A 21,296-nucleotide genomic window follows, 5' to 3' on the forward strand; every position below is an offset into this window, starting at 1 on the left:
CTTTTGTCCACTTATTAAAACCCACATAACTCCATTAATGAAGGATCAGACTGTCTAAATGAATAAAGAAAAATAACAAAACTGAGCTAAAAAGAACGTGTATTACACGTGTAACATTTGACAAAAAAAGGCTGCCCACAGCCTTGTATCCAACTGATGGTTTGATGACAACAATTTGTCTGCATACACACATAAGACCTGCAAACATTGAATAATTACAACTGCAGCTACACATAAATAATAAGTAATTAACTAAAAAAAAAATGTTTTAAGAAATTAAAAACTTTTATGCTCTTGCGGGCCACATAAAATGACACGGCAGGCCACATTTGGCCGCCGGGCCTTGAGTTTGACACATGTGCCGTAAATCAATTAAACTACAACTAGGTACATAGAATACTCAAAAAGTACAAACCATTTGCTTTGAACTAGCAAAAAACCCTTTATATGCTATTATGAATGGTAGATCAGTATTTTAAAATACTGTATATACTGTAAAACATTCAGTTTTAAGTCAATTCTAACAGTTAACTTTTTTAGTTAATTTTCCCTTTGTGTGGAACTCCTTGTTTCTATTATAAGATTTCTGGTTAAGTGGTTAGTGATTTTCTTTGTAAAATTACTTTTCAGATGAATGTTTTTTTTTTTGGGTAGGGCAAACTATTAAAGACTTAAAACAACAGAAAGGGGGTTGGCCATGTTCGCCTGACGGTGATGCAACAGCGGACTGCAGCCTTTGACCCACTTTGAGCTCACACGAAGGGTCGAAGTGGCCTTGATTATCTTTCGGAGTTGCTCCGACCTGCTTGAAATGGCGTTTTGCATTAGGTTTTCCCCAAAGCGCCAGACGGGCTGTACACAGACTTCCTCTCACCCAGGAATTCTCAGATATCAGATTAGCATCCCTCATGTTTAGAGTTCTGAACAGTAGAAACACAACATGCTTTTAAAATCAATCTTAAAGTGAGCTAATGGAAACTTTAAAGCCGTTTTTCCAATTTTTTTTTTTTTTTTGCAAGTTTGAAACTTTAAAGTTTGTGCTTTTTCAAAACTGTCTCACTTCAATAACCAAGCACTTTCTGTTCTACACTTTTAGGCATCTTTGTAATTTATGATAAAACTATTGTTTTGACTGTTTTTACTCCAAGGTTACCGAGGCAGCATTATTATCTGAGAGGCAATGTGCTGTTAGGAGTTCTTTTCTTTGAACCAAAAAAAGGATTTTTTTCTTGTTCATCTGCAAACTGAAATCTCGGTTTGGGCAATAACTCAAATCATTTTTCCTCCCTTTAATGTGTCTGTGGGACGATTCTCAACATGCACAAACAGAAGGAGTTTTGTAACAGGGAGTGTTTGTGAGGATTTGTCTGGCTAGCTCTGGAGCGACTGCCTACTTCCAACCAACTATTCATTACTGTTATTCTGTCAGCTTAAATGGATCTCGCGTGTTCCTCTTAGCACGTGTTGTTCCTACCAAGATGTACTGTCTGTTTAAAGAGTTTATTTTTTAAATAAAGTTTTCATTTGTATCACCAGTGTGATAAAGTTTACATGTAAGCTTTTGCAGAAACCTTTTTTCCATTTACAGGTATTGCTTCTTACGTCACTGTGTTTGTGCATCTCCAGTCTGTTTTTTTAGCTTCCCCGGTTGCCAGTTCTGCACAAAATTCACCCACATTTCTGGCCAAAAGGAATTTAAATCAAAAGTAGTTCTAAATCAGAAAAAGGACTGCAATTATTCATTGAAAAATGTCTTAGGTACATTTTTTTTCAACATATACAACAGAATAACATGCTTCATCTCGTGTGAAGAGATGTTTTCTAGAGATTTGGGAACTCCCTCTTGAACCCTGTTCACAGTCAGCTCCTACAGCCCAACTTGAAGCCACACATCCCAGCTTGGTTCAGCAAATCTTCTCCCCACTGAAATATATGAGTTTCGGACCCCCGAAAACATTAAAAGAAGTTGATTCTGTGCATCCGATTTCTTCAAAGTCCATGTCACTCTTCAGTGATCCCTATTGGACTTTTATTTTTATGGACTCTGACATCCCCAAAACAACTCAATTTTTTCCCTAGTCTTTTCTCTCTGTTTACTAACAGCCTGGTAGTAAAATGATGTCTGTTAATTTAGGAAGAATAACCTGTTGTGACCTTTTAGAAAATGCCCATATTTTGTAATAAATCTACCAAAAGTACCACATAAATAACTGTAATATATAAAAGTAAAAAAGAACATAAAACTCACAAACTAAACACGCATAAATTACACAAACAGACAAAAAATGGTTTAAATAATAGTTATTTTAAGCTACCATTAAGATACTTAACTATTTGAACTAAGGACCACACTTGGCAAAAAAATTGTCAATTTTTGTAGAAATCCTAAACAGTTGCACATATGGGTGTATCTAATGAGCCCTGAAGGGGGCCAGAACCAGCCTCTGATTCTGCCTATCTCTGTTCCACCATGGGAAGGTCACAGGTGAATCAGCCGTGACACTGGCCAGCACCCTGAGGTGGGATCTTGGGATGCATCTGCTCTGTGCCTAATTAGTATGATGGCAGACAGGAGCTTAAGGCTAGGCCTTTGTTAATACTGGCCTGTTGCTTTGGGAGACAGTCCTAACCCTGGAAATTGTTTCTTTGCCCATCTGATAATCTGTGTAGAAGTAGTTGCAAACTCCTTAAAAATAGACTCTGAAAATATTACTGAACATATATGAGCTTTGTTAGCTTCTTTTCAATTTGAACAAATATCTAAATATAACAAAGTCCCCAACTATTAGCTATGCTGTGACAAATTAGTCATTGATTTTATGTATTTGTTTTTTTGATAAAGGCTAAGCCGGGACGCAGAGTGCAACAGAAAAGTTAATGAAACATAGCTGATAAACATTGAAATATTGACCTTTACCGACTGTTGTCATCTTTTAGCTCATTAATAAATGAAGCTTTGGAAGCAGTTTCCATCCTATCAGATTCACGGAGCCAGAACAGAGACACAGTGACAGACTAATGACCGAATGTAAGTCTGCTGAGAAGTTTGGCTTTAAAACCTCAGCAGGGGGGAGAAAACTCAACAGATTTCACCCTTTTTTAGCCCCTACAGACTGAATAGCTGGCTGGTTTAATATGGAATTGTTGCCTATGCTAAAGGAGATCCAGTTTTTTGTTCTTAAAAAGATGTTTCTATGATTAGATCCGCCCAATCAGTGTGAAATTTTGACCTGTATTTTATTTTTTTTATTCTGTATTGTATTTTCATTTTTTTTCACTTTTTCAGTTGTTAAAAAATGGAAGGCTGGATATTTTACAATTAACCTATGGTCTAAAGAAGAAATAAACTTTAATGTATTTAATGCTTGCATTCTCTTCTTGATCTGGTTGCTTCCACATGGCCACATGTGCTTTGTAGCTACAGTAAAACCTTTCTTGGCACAAATCCAGTCTCCCCCTTCTTCTCCCAGGATGGACATGGCAAGGCATTGTGGCCAGCAGGAGGCTGTATTTAAGCTGGAGCTACACTGAAATGGGCCATAAAACCTAGCCAGCAAGTCTGGCTCCCTGTGAGGCATCAGGCCTGAGCAGTCTCTAAACGGACCTCAGGATCATCAACTTTCCAGAGAGAGCCAGAAGTGATAATGCGGGAGAGAAGTGTCTCTGAACGATAACAAAGAGATGAGTCCTCTGAACTTGTGTCTGTGCCAAGTCACAGTTTTTCAAAAACTTCACATTCCTGGGAAGTCTGTCTTGAAAATGAAGAATTCTTTGACTTAAGCTTAAGCTAAGTTGCTTATTTGTGCCTCATAAGGGGTCCCAGTATCCAGGAACACCCAAGCTTCCTAGACACTCTTATATTAGACTTTGGCCTGCAGCAGACTTGTGTCCATTCAGAGCTCTCTGGGCAGACAGAGCAGAGGGAGGCAGTGAAGGGCAGATTGTGAAAAGAGCCCCCTCAGAAAGTAAGGAGTGGAACTCACTGGAGCTGTGGTTGTTAGTTTTCTCGTGCTCTTTGTTCTCCTTTCAGCGCTCCTGGCTGAATGTCTTCAAACAAGCTGTTTGGAGGTCGTGATTTTTGACGAAGGGGGGATTAGAGAGAAAAAAATGTAACTGCAATGTTACAGTTGGTCTGGGAATAAAGCGAGGAGGTACCACCGCTGATTTCAACCTGATGTGATGTGCGCTGTGGTTTTTTTACGTGAACGCTGACGGCCAAGCTATGTGGGAAGGAGGTCAGGGTTGACTGGAGCAGGTGTCTGTCAGAGCACAAGAAAGGATGGGGGGGGTGAACAACCATTGTAAGCATCTTCCTGTTCTTCAGGAAACTGCCTCGGAAAAAAGAGGAAAACGAAAAAATAGAAAAGTAGACGAGTGTTCAATTGTGACACAAAAAGTTAATAATTGATTCCATTTTTATCGGCAAGTCTCGACAATATTGTTCTGCTTTCAATTTACAGCCAAAATAACAGTAAACACATCAGCAACAGACACGTTGGCTGAGCTGTGACAGTTACCGTATTTTTTGGACTATAAGTCGGCAAATAAGTCGTAGACCGCAAAAAAATAGCATAACGAACGAGACAATCAAATATAAGTCGCATTAGAGTAGAAGTCACACTTTTGGGAGAAATTAATTTAGCAAAATATGAGAACAAGAACGAACATTTCATCTTGTTGTCTGTTGAATCTGTTGAATTTTTCATCGTCTGTGTAGATTTGGATCAACTCTGCTGAGGTCAGTGCTTTTTTTTCTGTTTTGCTTTTAGAAGCAAATACACACACTCTAGTGATTGTTAGTGGGAAAACAGTGACCGTATAAGCCTATTTATCTACAAGAAATGTCACTTTAAAGTCGTAGCTGAGTATAAGTTGCACCTCTGGCCAAACTATGCAAAAAATACAACTTATATTTCGAAAGACGCGGTAGTTTGTCTGTTTGTAACTTCTAAATCACATCTACTTTCACTATTTTTGCCACCTCTGAGAGCTTAGTCATTGCATTAACATTGGATCTTTTTCCAGCAAATAGCTTCTAAGGAAGAACCCATCCACAACCAACGGACAGCGTGAAAACAGGAGTAACACGTTGGGGTCAGAGCAGCTCAGCTGTACGAATAAAACTTGTAAAAGAAAGTTTTCTTGAGCTAGAAAACCTCAAAACATCATTCAGTTTACTTTTGATTATTTACTTGTTTTTCCTTTGTGGTTTGCGTTGGTTGCTTGCCCTCAACTTTTTTTTCATTGCTTAAAGTGAACTTTAAACTTTATTTTGAAATGAACAGCACTCTTGTGTTACTCAGTTTTCATGTAGTTTTTGTCAAATCTCAGTTTCTTTTTAGGTAGTTTTTATCACTCGCAGTGGGATATCCGTAATAAATGGTTAAATATACAGACAGGAATGTTTAAAAACAATCAGGATATCAAATATCTGCAAAATAATCATATTTTATTGAAAATATTATTTAGATCAAGGCAAGTGTAAAATACCAAATAAGTGTTTTCAGTTTCAGTATCTTTGTTAGATCTTCTAAGTTGATCAAGTCGGGCAAATTTAACAACTAATACTTTGTAAATAGAAAGGACATTAACCTAAATGTGAAATTATAATCCATAATTGTGACTTTGGCCATTATGATACATGCTTTTGTCTGTAGATGACAAGACTGAAATCAAATCTCCCAGCAAATTTCTTCTAATAATTTTACTACCCTTTTTTTTATTAATTAGCACACGGTTTAAATAGCTTAGTCTGAGGATTATAACTCTGCATATTATAGCATATGGTCACAAATAAAATCTCTGTAAAATTAGCCAAAAAACTATTGTTTTCGTCCAAAGAAATGAGTCTACATTTGATTTTGCAGATTTCTCTGTGACTCTGGGGATGTGAGTTTTTTATAATAATTAGAACCAAACAGATTATCTCTCTGCCCCCTGCAGAAGTGAGGCGGGTGGAGGTATCATCACTGGACGGAGCATTGAACAACTGTCAGGGATGCAGTCCGTGTCATTTGTCATGTCTCCCTGGGGCTTTATGAGCGCATGTGAGGCTGCAACTGACGGACCCAGCTACTGACCCACCCATCTAGTCCCAGTAGATGTGTTTACCCCCCATTCACCATGGTTGACCATCAGGCCAGGCAGCTGAGCACCAGAATATCAATACGGCTCAGACTCAGCCGTGCCCTTGGGGGTATCCACCAGGCAGGCACAATAGCCCCCTCTTCTTGTGGAAGAAAAAGACACTGCCAGGGAATCCAGTGTAAACATGGCAAAAAGATGCTCCATAGCCTCAAACGCCAATTTTTGCTCCAGAGAACTTGAGACAATTATCTGGAGTTTTGGCTCCACCCAGGAGGACAGATGAGTCATTTGGAGGAGAAACATTTGTTTAGTGCTCATCATCTGTCCTCAGTGGGTGAAGTTGGAGGCGAAAAACTGGATGCTGTCCTCCTGCTTTCACATATCCTGCGAGGGCCTCACCTTCAAACAGGCTGCTTAGCTCTTTATTTAATATCAGGGTGGAGTAATTACTCTTAAGGCTGTGGCGCTGCTTCTCCTCTTGTTTTTCTTCATATGTTCGATGTATTGACATTTTTAGGCTCTATTTGTTTTTCCTCCTGCGGCTGTGGATGCGGAGGATGGCGCCTGCTTCGCCAGAGGGCCTCGCCATGGCGTAGCAAGGGGATAAATTGCAGAGACATGTTTATCAACATGACAAAGTGCAGGTTACCCCTTGTTGGAGGAGAATAATGGGACCTAATTGAGCTGTAACATGCTGGCTGGTTGCCAGGGTCTTCAATTGAAAACTCTCCATCAGAAGGGGTCTGAGGAGAAGGAGGGCGCTTTTAAAACACTGCGGGCCATTTGAACACAGACCTCATAAACCTTTTATCCATGCTCTGATACGGTCAAGTTTAATTGAAAGCAACATCTAAATCTCAGCATTCACCTCCAAGTGTTTTTTAGTGGGAATGCACCTGAGCAGCCTCTCCTGACGCGTTAAAGTCAGATCACTTCTCTGGAGCAGCAGTGCGGCCCGTTTTCTGGCACCTGCCTTGCCGAGAGCAGGCAGGAGGAAGGGAGGGATGAAGAGGAGGGCGGAAAGAAAGGGAGGAAGAATGAGCTGGCGGGAAGGAGAAAAAAAAAACCCAGCTGCCTCTGTGCCTGAGCCCCGTGCTGCTTTTAAAGGAGTGAGGGGAGGGAGACGCTGGGAGACTGCTGGCACCATCTGTACACGTCTTTTGTATTCCAGCCCTCATCTTTTCACAGAGCGAGGCTGGTGTGCTCACTGTTCAAATGTGGGGAAAGGAGGTGCCTGTTGGGGTGCGCGGCTGCTTGTGTGTCCGTAAAAATCTGCATCCTCTTTATAAATCTGGGTCGTGTTTCCTCGTGTCCGTCAACAAGTCAGTGCGGCGTTTGTGAGCATCCGCGTGTGACCAGATCTGCGAGATTCCATGTTTGTGCTGGCAGGCAGCTTCTGTTTGTGCCTCCCTCCCATCAGCCACATTAGCCGGGAGTCTCCTCCGTCACACATTCACTCAGCCTTTATTGTGGCAGCAGGGTGGATCTGCCCGCACTGTTTTCTGTCACACTGACATTTTTTTTTTTTTTTGCACAAACTGCAGCTGAAATCACCAAGCCCCCTGTCTCTCCCACCCTCCCCTCCAGCTCCTATCTCAGCCTAAAAGTGCTGTGAATCATAAGAGGAGGCGGCTGCTCTCCTCATTGATTGAATCCACACCATCTTTCTCCCGACGCCGCAGAGAAAGGCTTGGGAGGTGAGAGGCATAGAAAAGGCAAAAGTGAGTCTTTTGTTGTTTGCATAGTGCAAACACGCGCACTGCAGATGAAAAGCGCAGGATTTGATCAAACACACTTGGCAGCAGCTGTCTAACCAAGTTGGATGGATGCACAGCAAGATGCGGAGGAGTTCACCTGTGGGCCCAGAGTGAACCCTAGTGGTGATGAGCAGCCATTACAAGCACAGTATTCATAAGCAGAGAAACAAGATTCCTTTTGTGCCCAACTGGAAAAGACATATATGCAACATGTTCATGGTCTCTTTGAAAACGTGGAAAAAATCTGATGACTTGTCATCTGGGGTTTCATCTGTTGTCTGTTGCACATGCTTCATGAAAAAGAGTGTCTGGATTTGCATCTTTTTTCTTTGGGATGTCCGTTTCTGTGTCAGGTCTGTAATCTGTGAGGTTTTCAATACTTTGTATTTCTAATTTAAAAAATACACTCTTGTTTTATCTGCATTCCTTCTTACTTCCATTGCAACATTTTTGAGTGGTTGTAACGATCAATATATGAACCCCTAACTTATTGCATCCCTATGTTGTCTTCCTCTCCCTTTTCTCCAGCCCTCCTGTCCTCGTGGTGTGAGGAGCTGGGACGCCTCCTTCTGCTCCGTCACCAGAAGAACAGGCAGAACGAGCCTCCTGGAAAAGTGCCCATGCAGCCTCCTATGAGCTCCATGAAGCCCGGCCTTTCACATGGGTCAGTGCTCACAATGTGGTGCCCGTTTTTATGTCCTAGGGGGTGTTGATAGACAAATAAAGGAGAAAAAACCCTTTCTTCTTGTGTGCCCCCAATGAAATCTAGATCAGCAGCCACAGCATCCCCCTGTACAATTCCTACATTGGTTCTAACAGTAAAAATCTATCTAAAGCTTTTGTTGATGAAATGTAAGCAGGTTTTATCAAAAGAAATTGTGCTGCATCAGGTCATGTTACCATTCCCATGGCATGTATTTGTATCTCTCCCCTGCAGGGATGGCTCATTTCCCTACGACTCCGTTCCCTGGCAACAAAACACCAATCAGCCTCCGGGATCTGTGTCTGTGGTCACCACTGTCTGGGGTGTGACCAACACTTCACAGAGCCAGGTGAGTGTGTGCCTGTTTGAGGTAGCAAATCTTCAGTATAAATCCACTGTAGAACAATAGTCTAATTTAGTTAGGGGATATTTGCACATGAAATTTGACTCAATGATCATTTGTTCTCAGAAGGGGATCTAAGATTATCCTAACGCTTGCCCTTGTTTGTGTGTCTGTGTGTAACAGGTGTTAGGGAATCCCATGGCGAACAACAACAACCCCATGAACCCTGGTGGTAACCCAATGGGATCGGGCATGTCTGGGAACAACCCGGGTCTGAACTCTCCTCAGTTTCCTGGTCCTCAACAACAGTTTCCCAGCAAGGGCAACTCAAACCAGAGCTACATGCAGCCAGGCATGTATGGACGACCCAGCTACCCTGGAGGGGGAGGAGGCTTCGGTGGCAAGTAAGTAACCAGCAGACACTTCCTTCTATTTAAAGCAACAGCGTGCAGAACTTTATTCTACTATGTTGCTTGATGTTGAAGTTACCCTGGAGGGCCTAATGCTGGACCCGGGGGCATGGGGATCCCTCCACACACTCGTCCTCCGTCAGATTTTACCCAACCTGCCGCTGCTGCTGCAGCCGCTGCAGTTGCTGCTGCTGCTGCCACTGCAACTGCCACTGCAACAGCAACTGTTGCTGCGCTGCAGGAAACCCAGAACAAGGACATGAACCAATATGGACCGGTAAGATGAAGCTTCACTAAGATTGTCTGATGCTGAGGCTACATTTAAATTTCTAAGACTGTGCTGTTAAACTTTGAAGGGAAGTTTCTTTTTAGCTTAAACGCCCTTCTACTCTTTACCCCATTGCTTGCATGTGTCTGAGGTACTTTCTAATTTTTTTACAGATGAGTTCGTCTTTCCAGATGGGACCGAACCAACCATACAACAGCCAGTTCATGAACCAGCCAGGACCCCGCGGCCCTCCATCCCTCCCTGGAAACATGGGTGCAGGAATGAATCCATCCAGCATGAGCGGTCCCCCAATGGGGATGAACCAACCCAGGGGTCAAGCCATGGGACCTTTTGGGGCCCATGGCCAGAGAATGCCCCAGCAGGGCTTTGCAGGACCTAGGCCCCAGGGCATGCCCATGCAGGGCATGAAAAGGCCGTACCCGGGAGAGGTGGGCAGACAGTTCCAGATTCTTTAGCACCAATCAGATTCTATATTTAGAATGCATTATTTGCGTCCTCCAGCCAAACTATGGTGGGCAGCAGTATGGACCAAACAACCAGTTCCCAAACCAGCAGGGGCAGTACCCCACTTCCAATGCGTCCAGGGCGCTGGCGTCCCCCAACTATGCTGGACAGAGGATGCCAGGGCAGCAGATACAGGGCCAGTACCCACCCGGCGGTCACATGAGCCAGTACTATAAGGTACAGAGAGAAGGCATTTGACTAAACACCTCAAGCACTTTAACAAAACGTTCTTATAGCAAATTATACATTTTCTAATCCCTTTGCAGCAGGAGCCACCTTTCAACGGCCAAACTAATAACTTCTCTGGAAGTGGATATCAATACAACCAGGGAAATATCAATGGGGTAGGTACCTTTATGGTTTTTCACAATTTTTTCTTGTCAAGCATTGTTTTCATCTTTTTGAAAATGTTATTAATGCTTCGTTTATTATCTGTTTAGCCTCCAAGACCAGTGGGTAACTACCCCCACTCCCCAGTGCCAGGCAACCCCACCCCTCCAATGACACCAGGAAGTAACATCCCCTCATACCTGTCGCCAAACCAAGATGTAAAACCCCCCTTCCCCCCTGACATCAAACCAAATATCACAGCTCTTCCTCCTCCTCCTCCAGGTCAGAAGCTGCTGCACCTTACAGAACAGAAAATAACAAAAATGTTTAGCATTTAAAACATATTGTGTCCACAAACACAGCCAGCCACAACGAGGAGCTGCGCTTGACGTTCCCGGTTCGGGATGGAGTGGTCTTAGAGCCCTTCAGGCTGGAGCATAACTTGGCGGTCAGCAACCACGTCTTCCACTTACGGCCTTCGGTGCACCAAACACTCATGTGGAGGTGAGACCCAGTGCATGCTCAACTTTTCGGACAGATTACACTTCAATTCCCCTCTTTCATAGTCAAATTTCTCTAAGGAAATGCTGCAGTCACTTTAAGAGGACCAGAAATTGATTTGTTTTTGGATTTTAGATTGTTGTTTCAGGTCAAGAGTTTCTTGAGGGGAAAAAAAAGGTTTGCTATTTCTCTTTCCTCTCCAAATAACCCTTCGTAATGTTCTTTGCTCATCTGTGCAGATCGGACCTGGAGCTGCAGTTCAAGTGCTACCACCACGAGGACCGCCAAATGAACACCAACTGGCCAGCATCAGTCCAAGTCAGCGTCAATGCCACACCACTCACAATTGAGCGGGGCGACAACAAGACTTCCCACAAACCCTTGCACTTGAAACACGTCTGCCAACCGGGAAGGAACACAATTCAGATCACAGTCACTGCCTGCTGTTGTGTGAGTAAATAGAGCAACCGTAAATTATTTTTCTTTTTAAAATTAAAATGTCTTCCCCTTAAGGTCAGCTGCTTTTGTGATAATTTTGGAAGTGACCATTATGTTTTTTCCCCCCACAGTCGCACTTGTTTGTGCTGCAGCTGGTCCACAGGCCCTCGGTGCGCTCCGTCCTGCAGGGCCTCCTGAAGAAGCGGCTACTTCCTGCAGAGCACTGTATCACCAAAGGTACACCCACACTCACAGGTGGCACCAGAGGGTCCTGGCTAAAATGAGAACCTCTCGTTGACACGCTGTCCCTTTCCTTCACGGTCCGTACAGTTAAGAGGAACTTCAGTAGCGTAGCAGCATCGTCAGGCAGCGCCACGCTCAACGGAGAGGACGGCGTAGAACAGACGGCCATCAAGGTTTCCCTCAAATGTCCGATCACCTTCAGACGAATACAGCTGCCTGCAAGAGGTCACGACTGCAAGCACGTTCAGGTGACACTGCAAATGATTAGCAGATACTGGACTATTGTTTAAGTCCTTTTTGTAAAAAGAGGCCTGATTTTGTTGTTTTTTTTACGCACAGTGTTTTGATTTGGAGTCATATTTACAACTGAACTGCGAGCGGGGAACATGGCGATGTCCTGTGTGCAAGTACGTTTCTTCTGTTCACAACAGTTTTCTGTTTCTATCAGTAGTTATTAAGATTTGTCTTTTCTTCTGCTCAGTAAAACAGCGTTACTAGAAGGACTTGAGGTGGACCAGTACATGTGGGGAATCCTGAACGCCATTCAGAAGTAGGACCTCTTGAACAAATGTGGTTTCTCGGCTCACTGTGATTAGATACTAACAAGCCGACTTTGTTCCTGCAGCTCTGAGTTTGAGGAGGTCACGATCGACCCCACGTGTAGTTGGCGGCCGGTTGCTGTAAAATCTGAAATCCACATCAAAGAAGATCCGGACGGACCGCTGTCCAAGAGGTTTAAAACCATGAGTCCCAGTCAGATGATCATGCCCAATGTGATGGAGATGATCGCTCAGCTAGGCCCCGGGCCATCGCCATACCCGTCTATGCCGTCAGGACAGGGAGGCAACAACAGTGAATACAACAGCCAAGGTAGCATTCACAATAAATATTCCTCCTTTTTCGGTTCAGCTTAAAAATGATCAGAAGTCTAAACACATCTTTTTTTTTGTTTTTGTTTTTTTTTTTGTTTTTTGCACCCTAGGCAACAGTTACCAAGGACACGGGAACTTTGACTTCCCCCACGGCGGCCCGGGTGGTACGTCAGTGACTGACTTCATGCACGCCCCCCAGCTGTCCCACCCACCTGACATGCCCAACAGCCTCATGACACAAGACAAGCCGCTGTCCCACAACATGCCCGACTCAGTGAGTGCAAAATACTTTTTTTGTGTTTTTTACTTTTATTGATGCTTCCTTAGAAAGTCTGGATGAGAATTTTGAAAGTAAATTTTGCTTCATTGCAAATTTTGTTGTAGAATCACCAAAAAATTAATATTTTACATTTTTAAAATAACAGAAGGAGCCACATAACAGTAGTAAGAAGGAAGTGTTGCCATTAGACAGATGCAAGACAGTTTTTACCCAACTGCAATAAATATTTTAAACATTGCATAGAAAAATTTAAATCTGCACCTTCTGGTTCAGTAAATGTTTGTTTTAATGAATGAAGGACACGCTGACCAAAGAGCACTTTTTAAAGTTTATTGTGCCAGTGACAATGACAAGTAAAGTACTTTCTATCTATCTTTTTCTGAATCACATCTAAAATTCATGATAAGTAGGGTACTAGCTAATCTACTTTAAACAGAATTGTAATCATATTAGTCTTTAAAGAAGGAGTAATAGTCATTGGAATTTCTTTGTCATTAGAAAAAGGGTAACCATTTTATGATGTTTTTGGATGAATAACATTAATTCCACTATGAATTATAAACTGCATCTTCATTATTGATCAACAATAATGTGTTTAATAGAGAAGTTGCTACTTACTTTTACCTTTTTTCTTGGTGTATTATGTCATCGTTACATGAAGCTGTTGGAGGGAAAAGTCTGTTTAATCCCCTTAATTTTGTTTTACAATGTCACGAAATCAGGACGTGATTTATATAATAAGGATTTTTATGTTGCTCAAAAAGTCCCACTTTAATCATTGTTTAATCTAATATAAAACTGGTCTTTTAATGATTCCGTTTTCAGCCATGAAATCAAAAAACTTGTGTTGTTTTCTAGGACATAGTTTCTGCATAGCAGCAGTAGTTACTGGCATGGAGCAACCCCACACCCCCTTCCATTGGCCATTGCAGAGCGGAGCAGGGCTCTTGTGACCCACCCATCGTATTTTCCACATAACAATAAAGCTCTTTTTCAAGCTGCATTTTTGTGTCCTCCTGATTCACAACAACTTGAATTAAAAAATTTCATCTTAAATTTCTTTTTATATGTAAAATACCACCAGAACGTGTTCAAAACAAAACAAAATGCAATTTTCATTGGATTTCCATTCTTCCTACAGATACCTCATTCTGCTGGCCCTGACCAGTCACACAACCCCCTGCAGCAGAGCTTACACGGCTCCACCCAGCAGCAGCAGCAGCTTCACCACAGCGGACCTCCTCAGCCATCGCGGCAAGTTCTGCCCCCTCAACAACCACTGCAACAGCACCAGCCGGGCCCCACCAACCACCCCCACAACGAGCTCGCCTTCAACACCTCCAGCAACTTGGACACGCAGGCGGGGTCTGACATGCCCGAGCCGTCGTTAGACGTGAGTCCCGGGATTTAAAAAAACCACTCAAAGCGGTTGGCCCGTTTGTCATTTGAGCTAACATTTGCTTCTCTCTTCCAGCTACTTCCTGAGCTGGCAAACCCAGATGAACTGTTGTCATACCTGGATCCCCCGGACCTCCCAAGCAATAGCAACGACGACCTCCTATCACTTTTTGAAAACAACTGAGGCGTTTCGGACACATGAACTCTTCTGAACGCCCACAGCTTCCCTCAGACACAATGGGGGTCACTCAGTACTTGATAAACGCAAAGATGCACTCCCTTTCTCTTCTTCCTCTTGTACAGCTTCCCTCCGTCAGCGCAGATTGACTGAAAACAGTTTGAACTGAAAAGACTTACCCCCTCCGCCCTGCTGTGGCCCCTTTGACCGTGCAGCTATAACCATTTTCATTTTTGTTCGGGTTTTCTTTTGACACCACACAGGATTTTGTGCTCGTTAGAAACATATTGTAGCATTTTATAACCACCTTTTTTCCCTTTTGAAAAAAAATTGAACCCACTGTAAAAAATGGGAAAAATAACAACCAAAAAAAAAAGCTGCGCTATCTGGCCAGTGTTTATGTTTTTTTTCACAACTCCCACTTTCTGAGTGATCTGGTTAGAAGCACTGTTTTTGTCCGCCACACATTATTTAAGAGCACAAGAGATTCTGGCAATGCAAAGAAAACAAAACACGTCTTTTAAAGTTCAATCTTTCCAAAAAAGGAACACATTTTGTAGTTGTTTTTTTTTTCATTTTTGGGCAATTTTTTAGAGATTTCCTTCCACTTTGTAAACATCTGAACATCTTTTATTCTGTCAGAGGTTGACTGTTGATACAGGATAGATTTTTAGCCCCAGTACAAAAAAAAATAGAATTTATATGCATATCTGTTCCTTCAACAATGGTTTTATTTTTGTTCTTAAATGGAAAAACACAGATTGCTTCCCTCAACATGTCCTTCCGGCTGTCCTGCTGAGCATGAACCCTGACATCAGCTTGTTTGCATCTCTTCCCTGTTCAAACAATGTTTTTGTTGTCTTCTGAAAGTGCATGTATGCCAAGCCCGTGTCTAGTGCTGTTCTAAGTCGTGAAAACAACAACAAAAGAAGTGTGGTTTTGATCAGTTTCCACAGGTTTATGATTTCTGCCATATTTAAGTTGACACTGCAATCGAAAGGATATGCTTCACTTCAGCAGTGCAGGAATCATGCATCTGCTGACATTTTTTTTTTCGTTTTACTTGTTGCTGCATTATGAAATTTTCCCATAATTCCTTTGAGGAGTGGCTCTAAATCACCAAAGCTGTAGAGGGTTCGCAGGTGTTACTTTTCACGTGGGAGGCTAACTTTTCAGTCATTGCGGGAGGTGATGGTGGCACACGGTTGATCCATCACTGCTGTTTAAGAAATCTTTTTCAAAGCAGTATTGACGTTTGTTTATTTGCCACGCCTGTTTTTAATTTGACCTTTTTTTGTTTTTGTTCTTTTCGAGATCTGTGCTGTTCAGTATGCAAATGTATTATTTTTTAAGAAATGCTATTGTAATGTAAATATCTTTGTGAATATTTTTGTATCATCTCGATAAATGTTTGTGCTTTTATCATTAGTCGTCCGAGCTCACCCGAAACGCTCCCTGAATTCACCCTGAGGAAGTGATTTCAAGTGATTTATTTCCTGTTATGTGTGTCTGTGTCACTCTCACACCTGTCCTTGCATCACTGCAGTCCTCAGATATTAAGCAATATTTTTCTCCCCGTCATGTTTTAATGTGGATCCGCTGATTTTAAGTGACCTCCACTGTTGAGCATATGTGTGAATATCCTACTTTTTTGCTAATTGTGGTATTTTAAAAAAATATATCACAACCATATTTTAAAGAAATTCCTGATATTGTTTATATTTTTGTTATAGAAAATGTGGCTTTTTAAAAAAAAAAAAAAAGCATGAGACCATATACATTTTTATCCCTTCCCCTCTTTTTTTCCTTTAATAAATTATTTTTTACTCTTTTTGTTATGAATCTGTAAGGCTAGAAATCCAATTTCTTTCATCTGTGGCATTTTGCTGAATCAACCACCTTAACTTTAAGTTAATAGTTCCAGCATGTGTGAACATGTTTCACATCTTGCTCACATCGAAGCTTCAAATCACTCAAAAAAAGTTTCATTTTTTAAACCTTTAATCCCTTCAGTCTTTTCCAGGCTTGTTCTAACCTGCAAGCGAGGCTAATTCGGTTTCACTGTTGCACCCAAAACTGTACTTCCAACTGCCAATTTTCTAGGAGAAAAAATAAAAGAAACCTAAAGTCAAAAAAAGGAAAGGGCACGGTCATCATTCTGGCCTGGAGAGGTGGAAAGGGTGGCAGGGCTAGTCGAACTTCCCAAGGATGGCTGTAAATATGTAAATGAACATGTGAACAGAAATGTATTCATTTTCCTGGGAATGTGCATTGTTTCTTGAGAATAATAATAATAAAAAAAAGCTTGTAACCCCTCTCCTGGATGTGGCTGAACACGGAAAATGAAACATGTTAGTTAGTGTCTGTGGGTGTCTCTCTCTCAGCATTATCTTCCACCATCTGTAATATAATTTCACCTTTTTTATTTTCTTTTTTTTTTCTTTTCTTAGAGAAACTGGGAAAATTATGTTTTACTAATTAGCAAAAATGTTCTCTTCACACCGGCATACTTGAAGCACTAAACCCTCAAAAGAAAAAAAATGATAAACTGGTTACAAAAATAAATAAAAACACTCTGAAGTGATGAGGATTGCTGGTGGAAAGGACAGGTCCTGAAGATTGTAACCAAATCTCAAGTTTGTACAATTTTTTGATATCATGAACAGCAGAAAAAAAAGGTAAAGTAAGGTGGTTCATGCAATTGTGGCTATTGTCTCTATGTTTGTACATTGTATGTACAACCATTTCACACTCAAAACTGGTCAGAAAATAAAGAAACTAATTGTGATTTTTAGTCTTGCAGAACTGTATGTAGTTAGATGATGTGACAACCTAATATTTATCTAATAAATATGTATTCAGATGATACCTGCATTTCATTCTGGCTGTGTGTGTGGGTTTATATCTATTAGAAAAAAGTAAATTACAGTCTCTTTACTACACTTCACAGCTGAAAAATTCCTGGTTTAAATCTTCTGGTTTCCTCCTAACAGTCTAAAAACATGCTTCATAATTTGGTTGGTGACTCTAAAGTTTCCCTTTGGCTGCAGGGGGGCGCTGCACTCAATGAGTCCAATTTTTAAGTCAATCTAACTATCATTATTGACAGACATTAAATCATTATAACAAGCTTCTTTAAGTTTTGCAAAAATTGCAAGAGTAATATTTTGCAATGATATCTTGAGCCCCTCAAATGAATGTTTTCTATAAAAAAATAATAATGAAACTTTCCATTTGGAATGGCCTGCCACTCTGACCACCTCCTGCCCCCTCATTTAAAATGTTCACGCTCCGTCACTGCCCCTAGGGATTGCATTGAACCAGTAATCTGTTCAGGGTGGACCCAGCCTTTGACCAACAGTAACTGGGTTGTCTCCAGCAACATCCTGACCCCAAAAGAGATACAGCAAGTTCCAGTCTGTCTCCAACCCAGCCTAATAAAACTTTATTATTCAACTGTTTTCTGACGCAAAGGGTACAATTTTTCCTTATATCCTTTAAGCCCCAAGGCAAAGGAATACATTTCAAAGTTCTTACCGATATGATCAAGATTCACTCTGGTGATTTAAGCCGAAACGGCTCTGAGACAGACTGACGACCTGTCCAGGATGGCCCCTGCCTTCGCCCTTGAGTGGCGGGGATAGGCTCCAGTGACCCCCAAAAAAAAAAAAAAAACGGGTTTAGAAAATGAATGAATGAATCAATCAATCAATCAATCAATCAATCAATCAATCAATGATATTGAAACGACAGATCACTGATTCTTTTATCATGCTTATTCTAAAACCTTTTGGAAAGATCTACAAAATTGGTTATCAACCAAATCTTTTTACCCCACATCTTAAAAAAATAAGACATAATGTTATATTTGGAATGACCCTCGTGGACAAAAAAACATCATCATCAATAACCTCCTGGTTTTTGCTAAATTCTTTCCTAATACATGTAAATGGAGCAGCAGAAAGCCCAAATTTTAAGCTTTTAAAATATATTTACAATCGCTTAATAACAAAAATGGCACAAAACTTCTTGAGGTGTATGATTTTTTATATTAGATTTTTATTTTGTTTTTCATTTTGGTTTATTTTGCCTATGTTATTCTTATCATTATCATTACTAATTTTTTTTATTTTCTTTATCAGTTTTTATGAGCCTTTCAACCAGTGGTTGTGTGCCATTTGTTTGTTCGTGTTGTTGAAGGATTGTATGATTTGTTGTTTGTTGACATTAATAAAGTTTAACCATTGGGTTTAACAGGTAGAGAATTTTTTTACATATAAATATCTTCAGTTTTAACTATTTAATTGTTAAATATAATTTTTACAGTCTTGGAACAAAAAAACGTACAAAAATACACGAATTACTGGAGCTTCCCTATCGCAATGTTGGGCCCAATGAGTTATATCATAATGAGTTATATGATATAACTCATTGGTTGGCCCACAAAGAGGAAGTGACGTAACTTTCGCGCATGCGGGGTCCGATCGGGTAGCTCGATTTTGCATTGCTTCCCGGATTTGAGCGTGACTTTCAATCCGTTGCTGTCGTAAGTTGACTATCCGAGTAGCGGTACATAGGAACTTTAAAATGTTAAGTTTTTCCAACAAAATAAAGTTCTACTCGCTGGCGTTCACGGTCGCGCGCATGTGCAGCAGCGGCCCCGGAGCTGCTAACAAAAACCCGACGGTTTACTTTGACATTGCTGCAGGCAGCGAGCCGCTGGGGAGAGTAACCTTTGAGGTGAGACCCAACCACCGAAGGAGCGTCTCTCCGCTCGGGTTCCTCAGCTGTTCAGTAACTTTATCGTTTCTCTTGTGTAGCTGAGCGCCGACGTAGTGCCCAAAACAGCAGGTGCGCTGGCTCAGTTTTTCACCGCTACAGTACAGAAGCTAGCCTGAACAAAACCGAATTATTGTACAGTATTTTTGAATGACACGTGCACGGAATAACAAGGTTTTGTTGTCCTTCAGAAAATTTCCGAGCACTCTGCACGGGGGAGCATGGCTTTGGCTACAAGGGCTCAATCTTCCACAGGGTGATCCCTAAGTTCATGTGTCAGGTGAGCTGAAGAAGAAAAACAACAATATTTAATTTATAATTTTAATCCAAAAGCTAAATAATTGTGGCATTAAAAATTAATGTTATTGTTTATATTTTAGTTACAGGAAAATGTCGTTAAAAGAAGCTTTCCCAATTAAATGAAAAATAAGTTTACATCCCTGAGGCGTACATTTCTTCCTCATGCTTAGACATGTTTCAAATTTTGCTGACAAAGCATCAAATCGCTCAATACCACAAAGTTTCAGTTTCCCTTTTTATGCCTCAAACCGAATAACTATGAAACCAGCTCATGTCGTTGTTGCTTAACTTTGCCACCTCAAATTGTAGTTGCACAATTAAAAACAAATGGGCTTTTTTTTTCCTTCTACTGCTCATCGAAGCATTTTCCCCCATGGACAGACAAAGCTTTCACTATTCCTGTTCCTAATCAGAAGGGTGGTAGAAAAGTTAATTGGGAAAGACAAACTGTCTTTAAACCCGCAAAATTAGTTGTACATATGTTGGAAATTAAAAACTGCATTTTTTAATCAATCTAAAAAACCATGAATGCATCATTTTTGAATTTGTATTTGCACTAAATGCTATTATTGAAGATTGTAACCATTTTTTCTAGTCATAAAGCTACAGTTATCAGGAAATAGGTTGACTTCTGACACCAGCCTTCAAAATCATTCATTTCTGGATTTGTCACAAACATATTTAAAATATTTATATCTGTTTTTTCCCTCTGTCTCATAGCAGCGATGTTTTCTTTTGTTTGATATTGGGGATTTCAGGGAGGGGATTTCACCAACCATAATGGAACAGGAGGGAAGTCTATCTATGGGTTGAAGTTTCCTGATGAGAACTTTGTCTTGAAGCACACTGGACCAGGTAAGGATGCAGCTCCGTTAGAGATGCTGGAAGGACTGGAAAATGAGGTCATGTTATCTGGACCGGGTTTTAAGAATTCATTTGAATTAATGAAAGATTTTGCTGCTTTTAAGGCATCTTATCTATGGCCAACGCCGGGCCGAACACCAATGGATCCCAGTTCTTCATCTGCACCTCTAAAACAGAGTGGTAAGTTCTGGAAAAGTGGAGGTGAAGTTTGATTTATGTCATTTGTTTTCTTGGAGTTTATCATTTTTTTCCTGCAAAGTGTTGAAAGTTTAAACGACCAAACAAAGTAGAATGACTGCAAAAACAACATTTTCTCACATAAAATGTTAAGATGAAGGCTGAAAAAAATAACTAAACCTCTTCGTCTGCTTGGTTTAGGCTGGATGGCAGGCACGTCGTCTTCGGCAGAGTGAAAGACGGAATGAGCGTCGTAAAAAAAGTGGAATCTTTCGGGTCACAGTCCGGCAGAACCTCCCAAAAAATCACCATCACAGATTGTGGAGAGCTGTAGATGGCTGAGTCAGCAGGACACGCATCTGATAAAGTTACGGCCGTCTGTCGTAGCACAAAGTGCAGCACATCTGGCATAAAACTGCATAGCATTTGTTTTTGTTGGTACTGGGTCTCAGGTTGAAATGGACAAAGTGTCATGTTTGAAACTGTGAATTTTTAGGATAATTAAAGTGGTTTTAATATAACAGATTTAAGGGGAAATTAATTTTCTGTGTACCTTCTCCTCATTTGTATTTGTAAATTTACCATCATAATAGTAATAATGATGCTTCAAGGGTCCGAGTTGAAAAACTGACAATAAAAGTACCTTTTTTTTTTTTTTTTGTCAACTACTTTATTTTTGGCGGAAGTTCTTTGGAATGAATTAATTCTGATAGTTTTTGTTCAATTTTTAGAGAAAAAAAAGTAACATCTGGATCAGTTTGTTTGAAACACATCAGGGGTTATTCAACTGCAGAATGTGCAACATGTTTACCAGTCACAAAAATGAAAAACTACACAGTTTAT

The 21,296-nt window shown here is 40.9% G+C and overlaps 2 protein-coding genes across 5 annotated transcripts in view; both read left to right on the top strand.

Annotated features, from left to right (window-relative positions):
- The window catches only part of LOC101156922 (zinc finger MIZ domain-containing protein 1), a 197,684-nt gene extending 180,472 nt beyond the window's left edge, over positions 1–17,212 (top strand). For 3 of the 4 annotated variants that reach the window (XM_078937241.1, XM_004080409.5, XM_023949845.2), the window contains 18 exons: positions 8,373–8,508; positions 8,782–8,896; positions 9,074–9,294; positions 9,376–9,577; positions 9,742–10,017; positions 10,091–10,270; positions 10,360–10,437; positions 10,534–10,705; positions 10,786–10,927; positions 11,164–11,374; positions 11,494–11,599; positions 11,693–11,853; positions 11,945–12,012; positions 12,087–12,155; positions 12,231–12,475; positions 12,588–12,751; positions 13,899–14,150; positions 14,232–17,212. In XM_078937241.1, the coding sequence (XP_078793367.1) occupies positions 8,373–8,508; positions 8,782–8,896; positions 9,074–9,294; positions 9,376–9,577; positions 9,742–10,017; positions 10,091–10,270; positions 10,360–10,437; positions 10,534–10,705; positions 10,786–10,927; positions 11,164–11,374; positions 11,494–11,599; positions 11,693–11,853; positions 11,945–12,012; positions 12,087–12,155; positions 12,231–12,475; positions 12,588–12,751; positions 13,899–14,150; positions 14,232–14,339 (2,906 nt within the window). In that variant the 3' untranslated portion in view covers positions 14,340–17,212. Of the gene's footprint in view, positions 1–8,372; positions 8,509–8,781; positions 8,897–9,073; positions 9,295–9,375; positions 9,578–9,741; positions 10,018–10,090; positions 10,271–10,359; positions 10,438–10,533; positions 10,706–10,785; positions 10,928–11,163; positions 11,375–11,493; positions 11,600–11,692; positions 11,854–11,944; positions 12,013–12,086; positions 12,156–12,230; positions 12,476–12,587; positions 12,752–13,615; positions 13,760–13,898; positions 14,151–14,231 lie in introns of those variants that run through there. The other variant, XM_078937242.1, reaches the window with a different exon arrangement.
- Positions 17,213–18,793: 1,581 nt separating this feature from the next.
- LOC101156535 (peptidyl-prolyl cis-trans isomerase A) lies at positions 18,794–21,107 on the top strand. The gene is made up of 6 exons (XM_004080407.5): positions 18,794–19,073; positions 19,154–19,184; positions 19,304–19,392; positions 20,171–20,267; positions 20,381–20,456; positions 20,655–21,107. The coding sequence occupies exons 1-6, from the start codon at positions 18,921–18,923 to the stop codon at positions 20,785–20,787; spliced, it is 579 nt and encodes a 192-aa protein (XP_004080455.1). The 5' UTR covers positions 18,794–18,920; the 3' UTR covers positions 20,788–21,107.
- Positions 21,108–21,296: the final 189 nt, after the last annotated feature.

This window comes from Oryzias latipes, chromosome 19 (genome assembly GCF_053564925.1).
Source record: "Oryzias latipes strain Hd-rR chromosome 19, Olatipes_Hd-rR_3.1".
NCBI classification, from domain to species: Eukaryota; Metazoa; Chordata; class Actinopteri; order Beloniformes; family Adrianichthyidae; genus Oryzias; species Oryzias latipes.

Bases quoted from the DNA above. Each gene is read 5' to 3' on its own strand.
- LOC101156535 (XM_004080407.5), top strand. From the start codon at position 18,921: ATGTTAAGTTTTTCCAACAAAATAAAGTTCTACTCGCTGGCGTTCACG. The intron at 19,074-19,153 runs GTGAGACCCAAC...TCTCTTGTGTAG, and splicing joins TGGGGAGAGTAACCTTTGAG to CTGAGCGCCGACGTAGTGCC. The intron at 20,268-20,380 runs GTAAGGATGCAG...GCTGCTTTTAAG, and splicing joins CTTGAAGCACACTGGACCAG to GCATCTTATCTATGGCCAAC.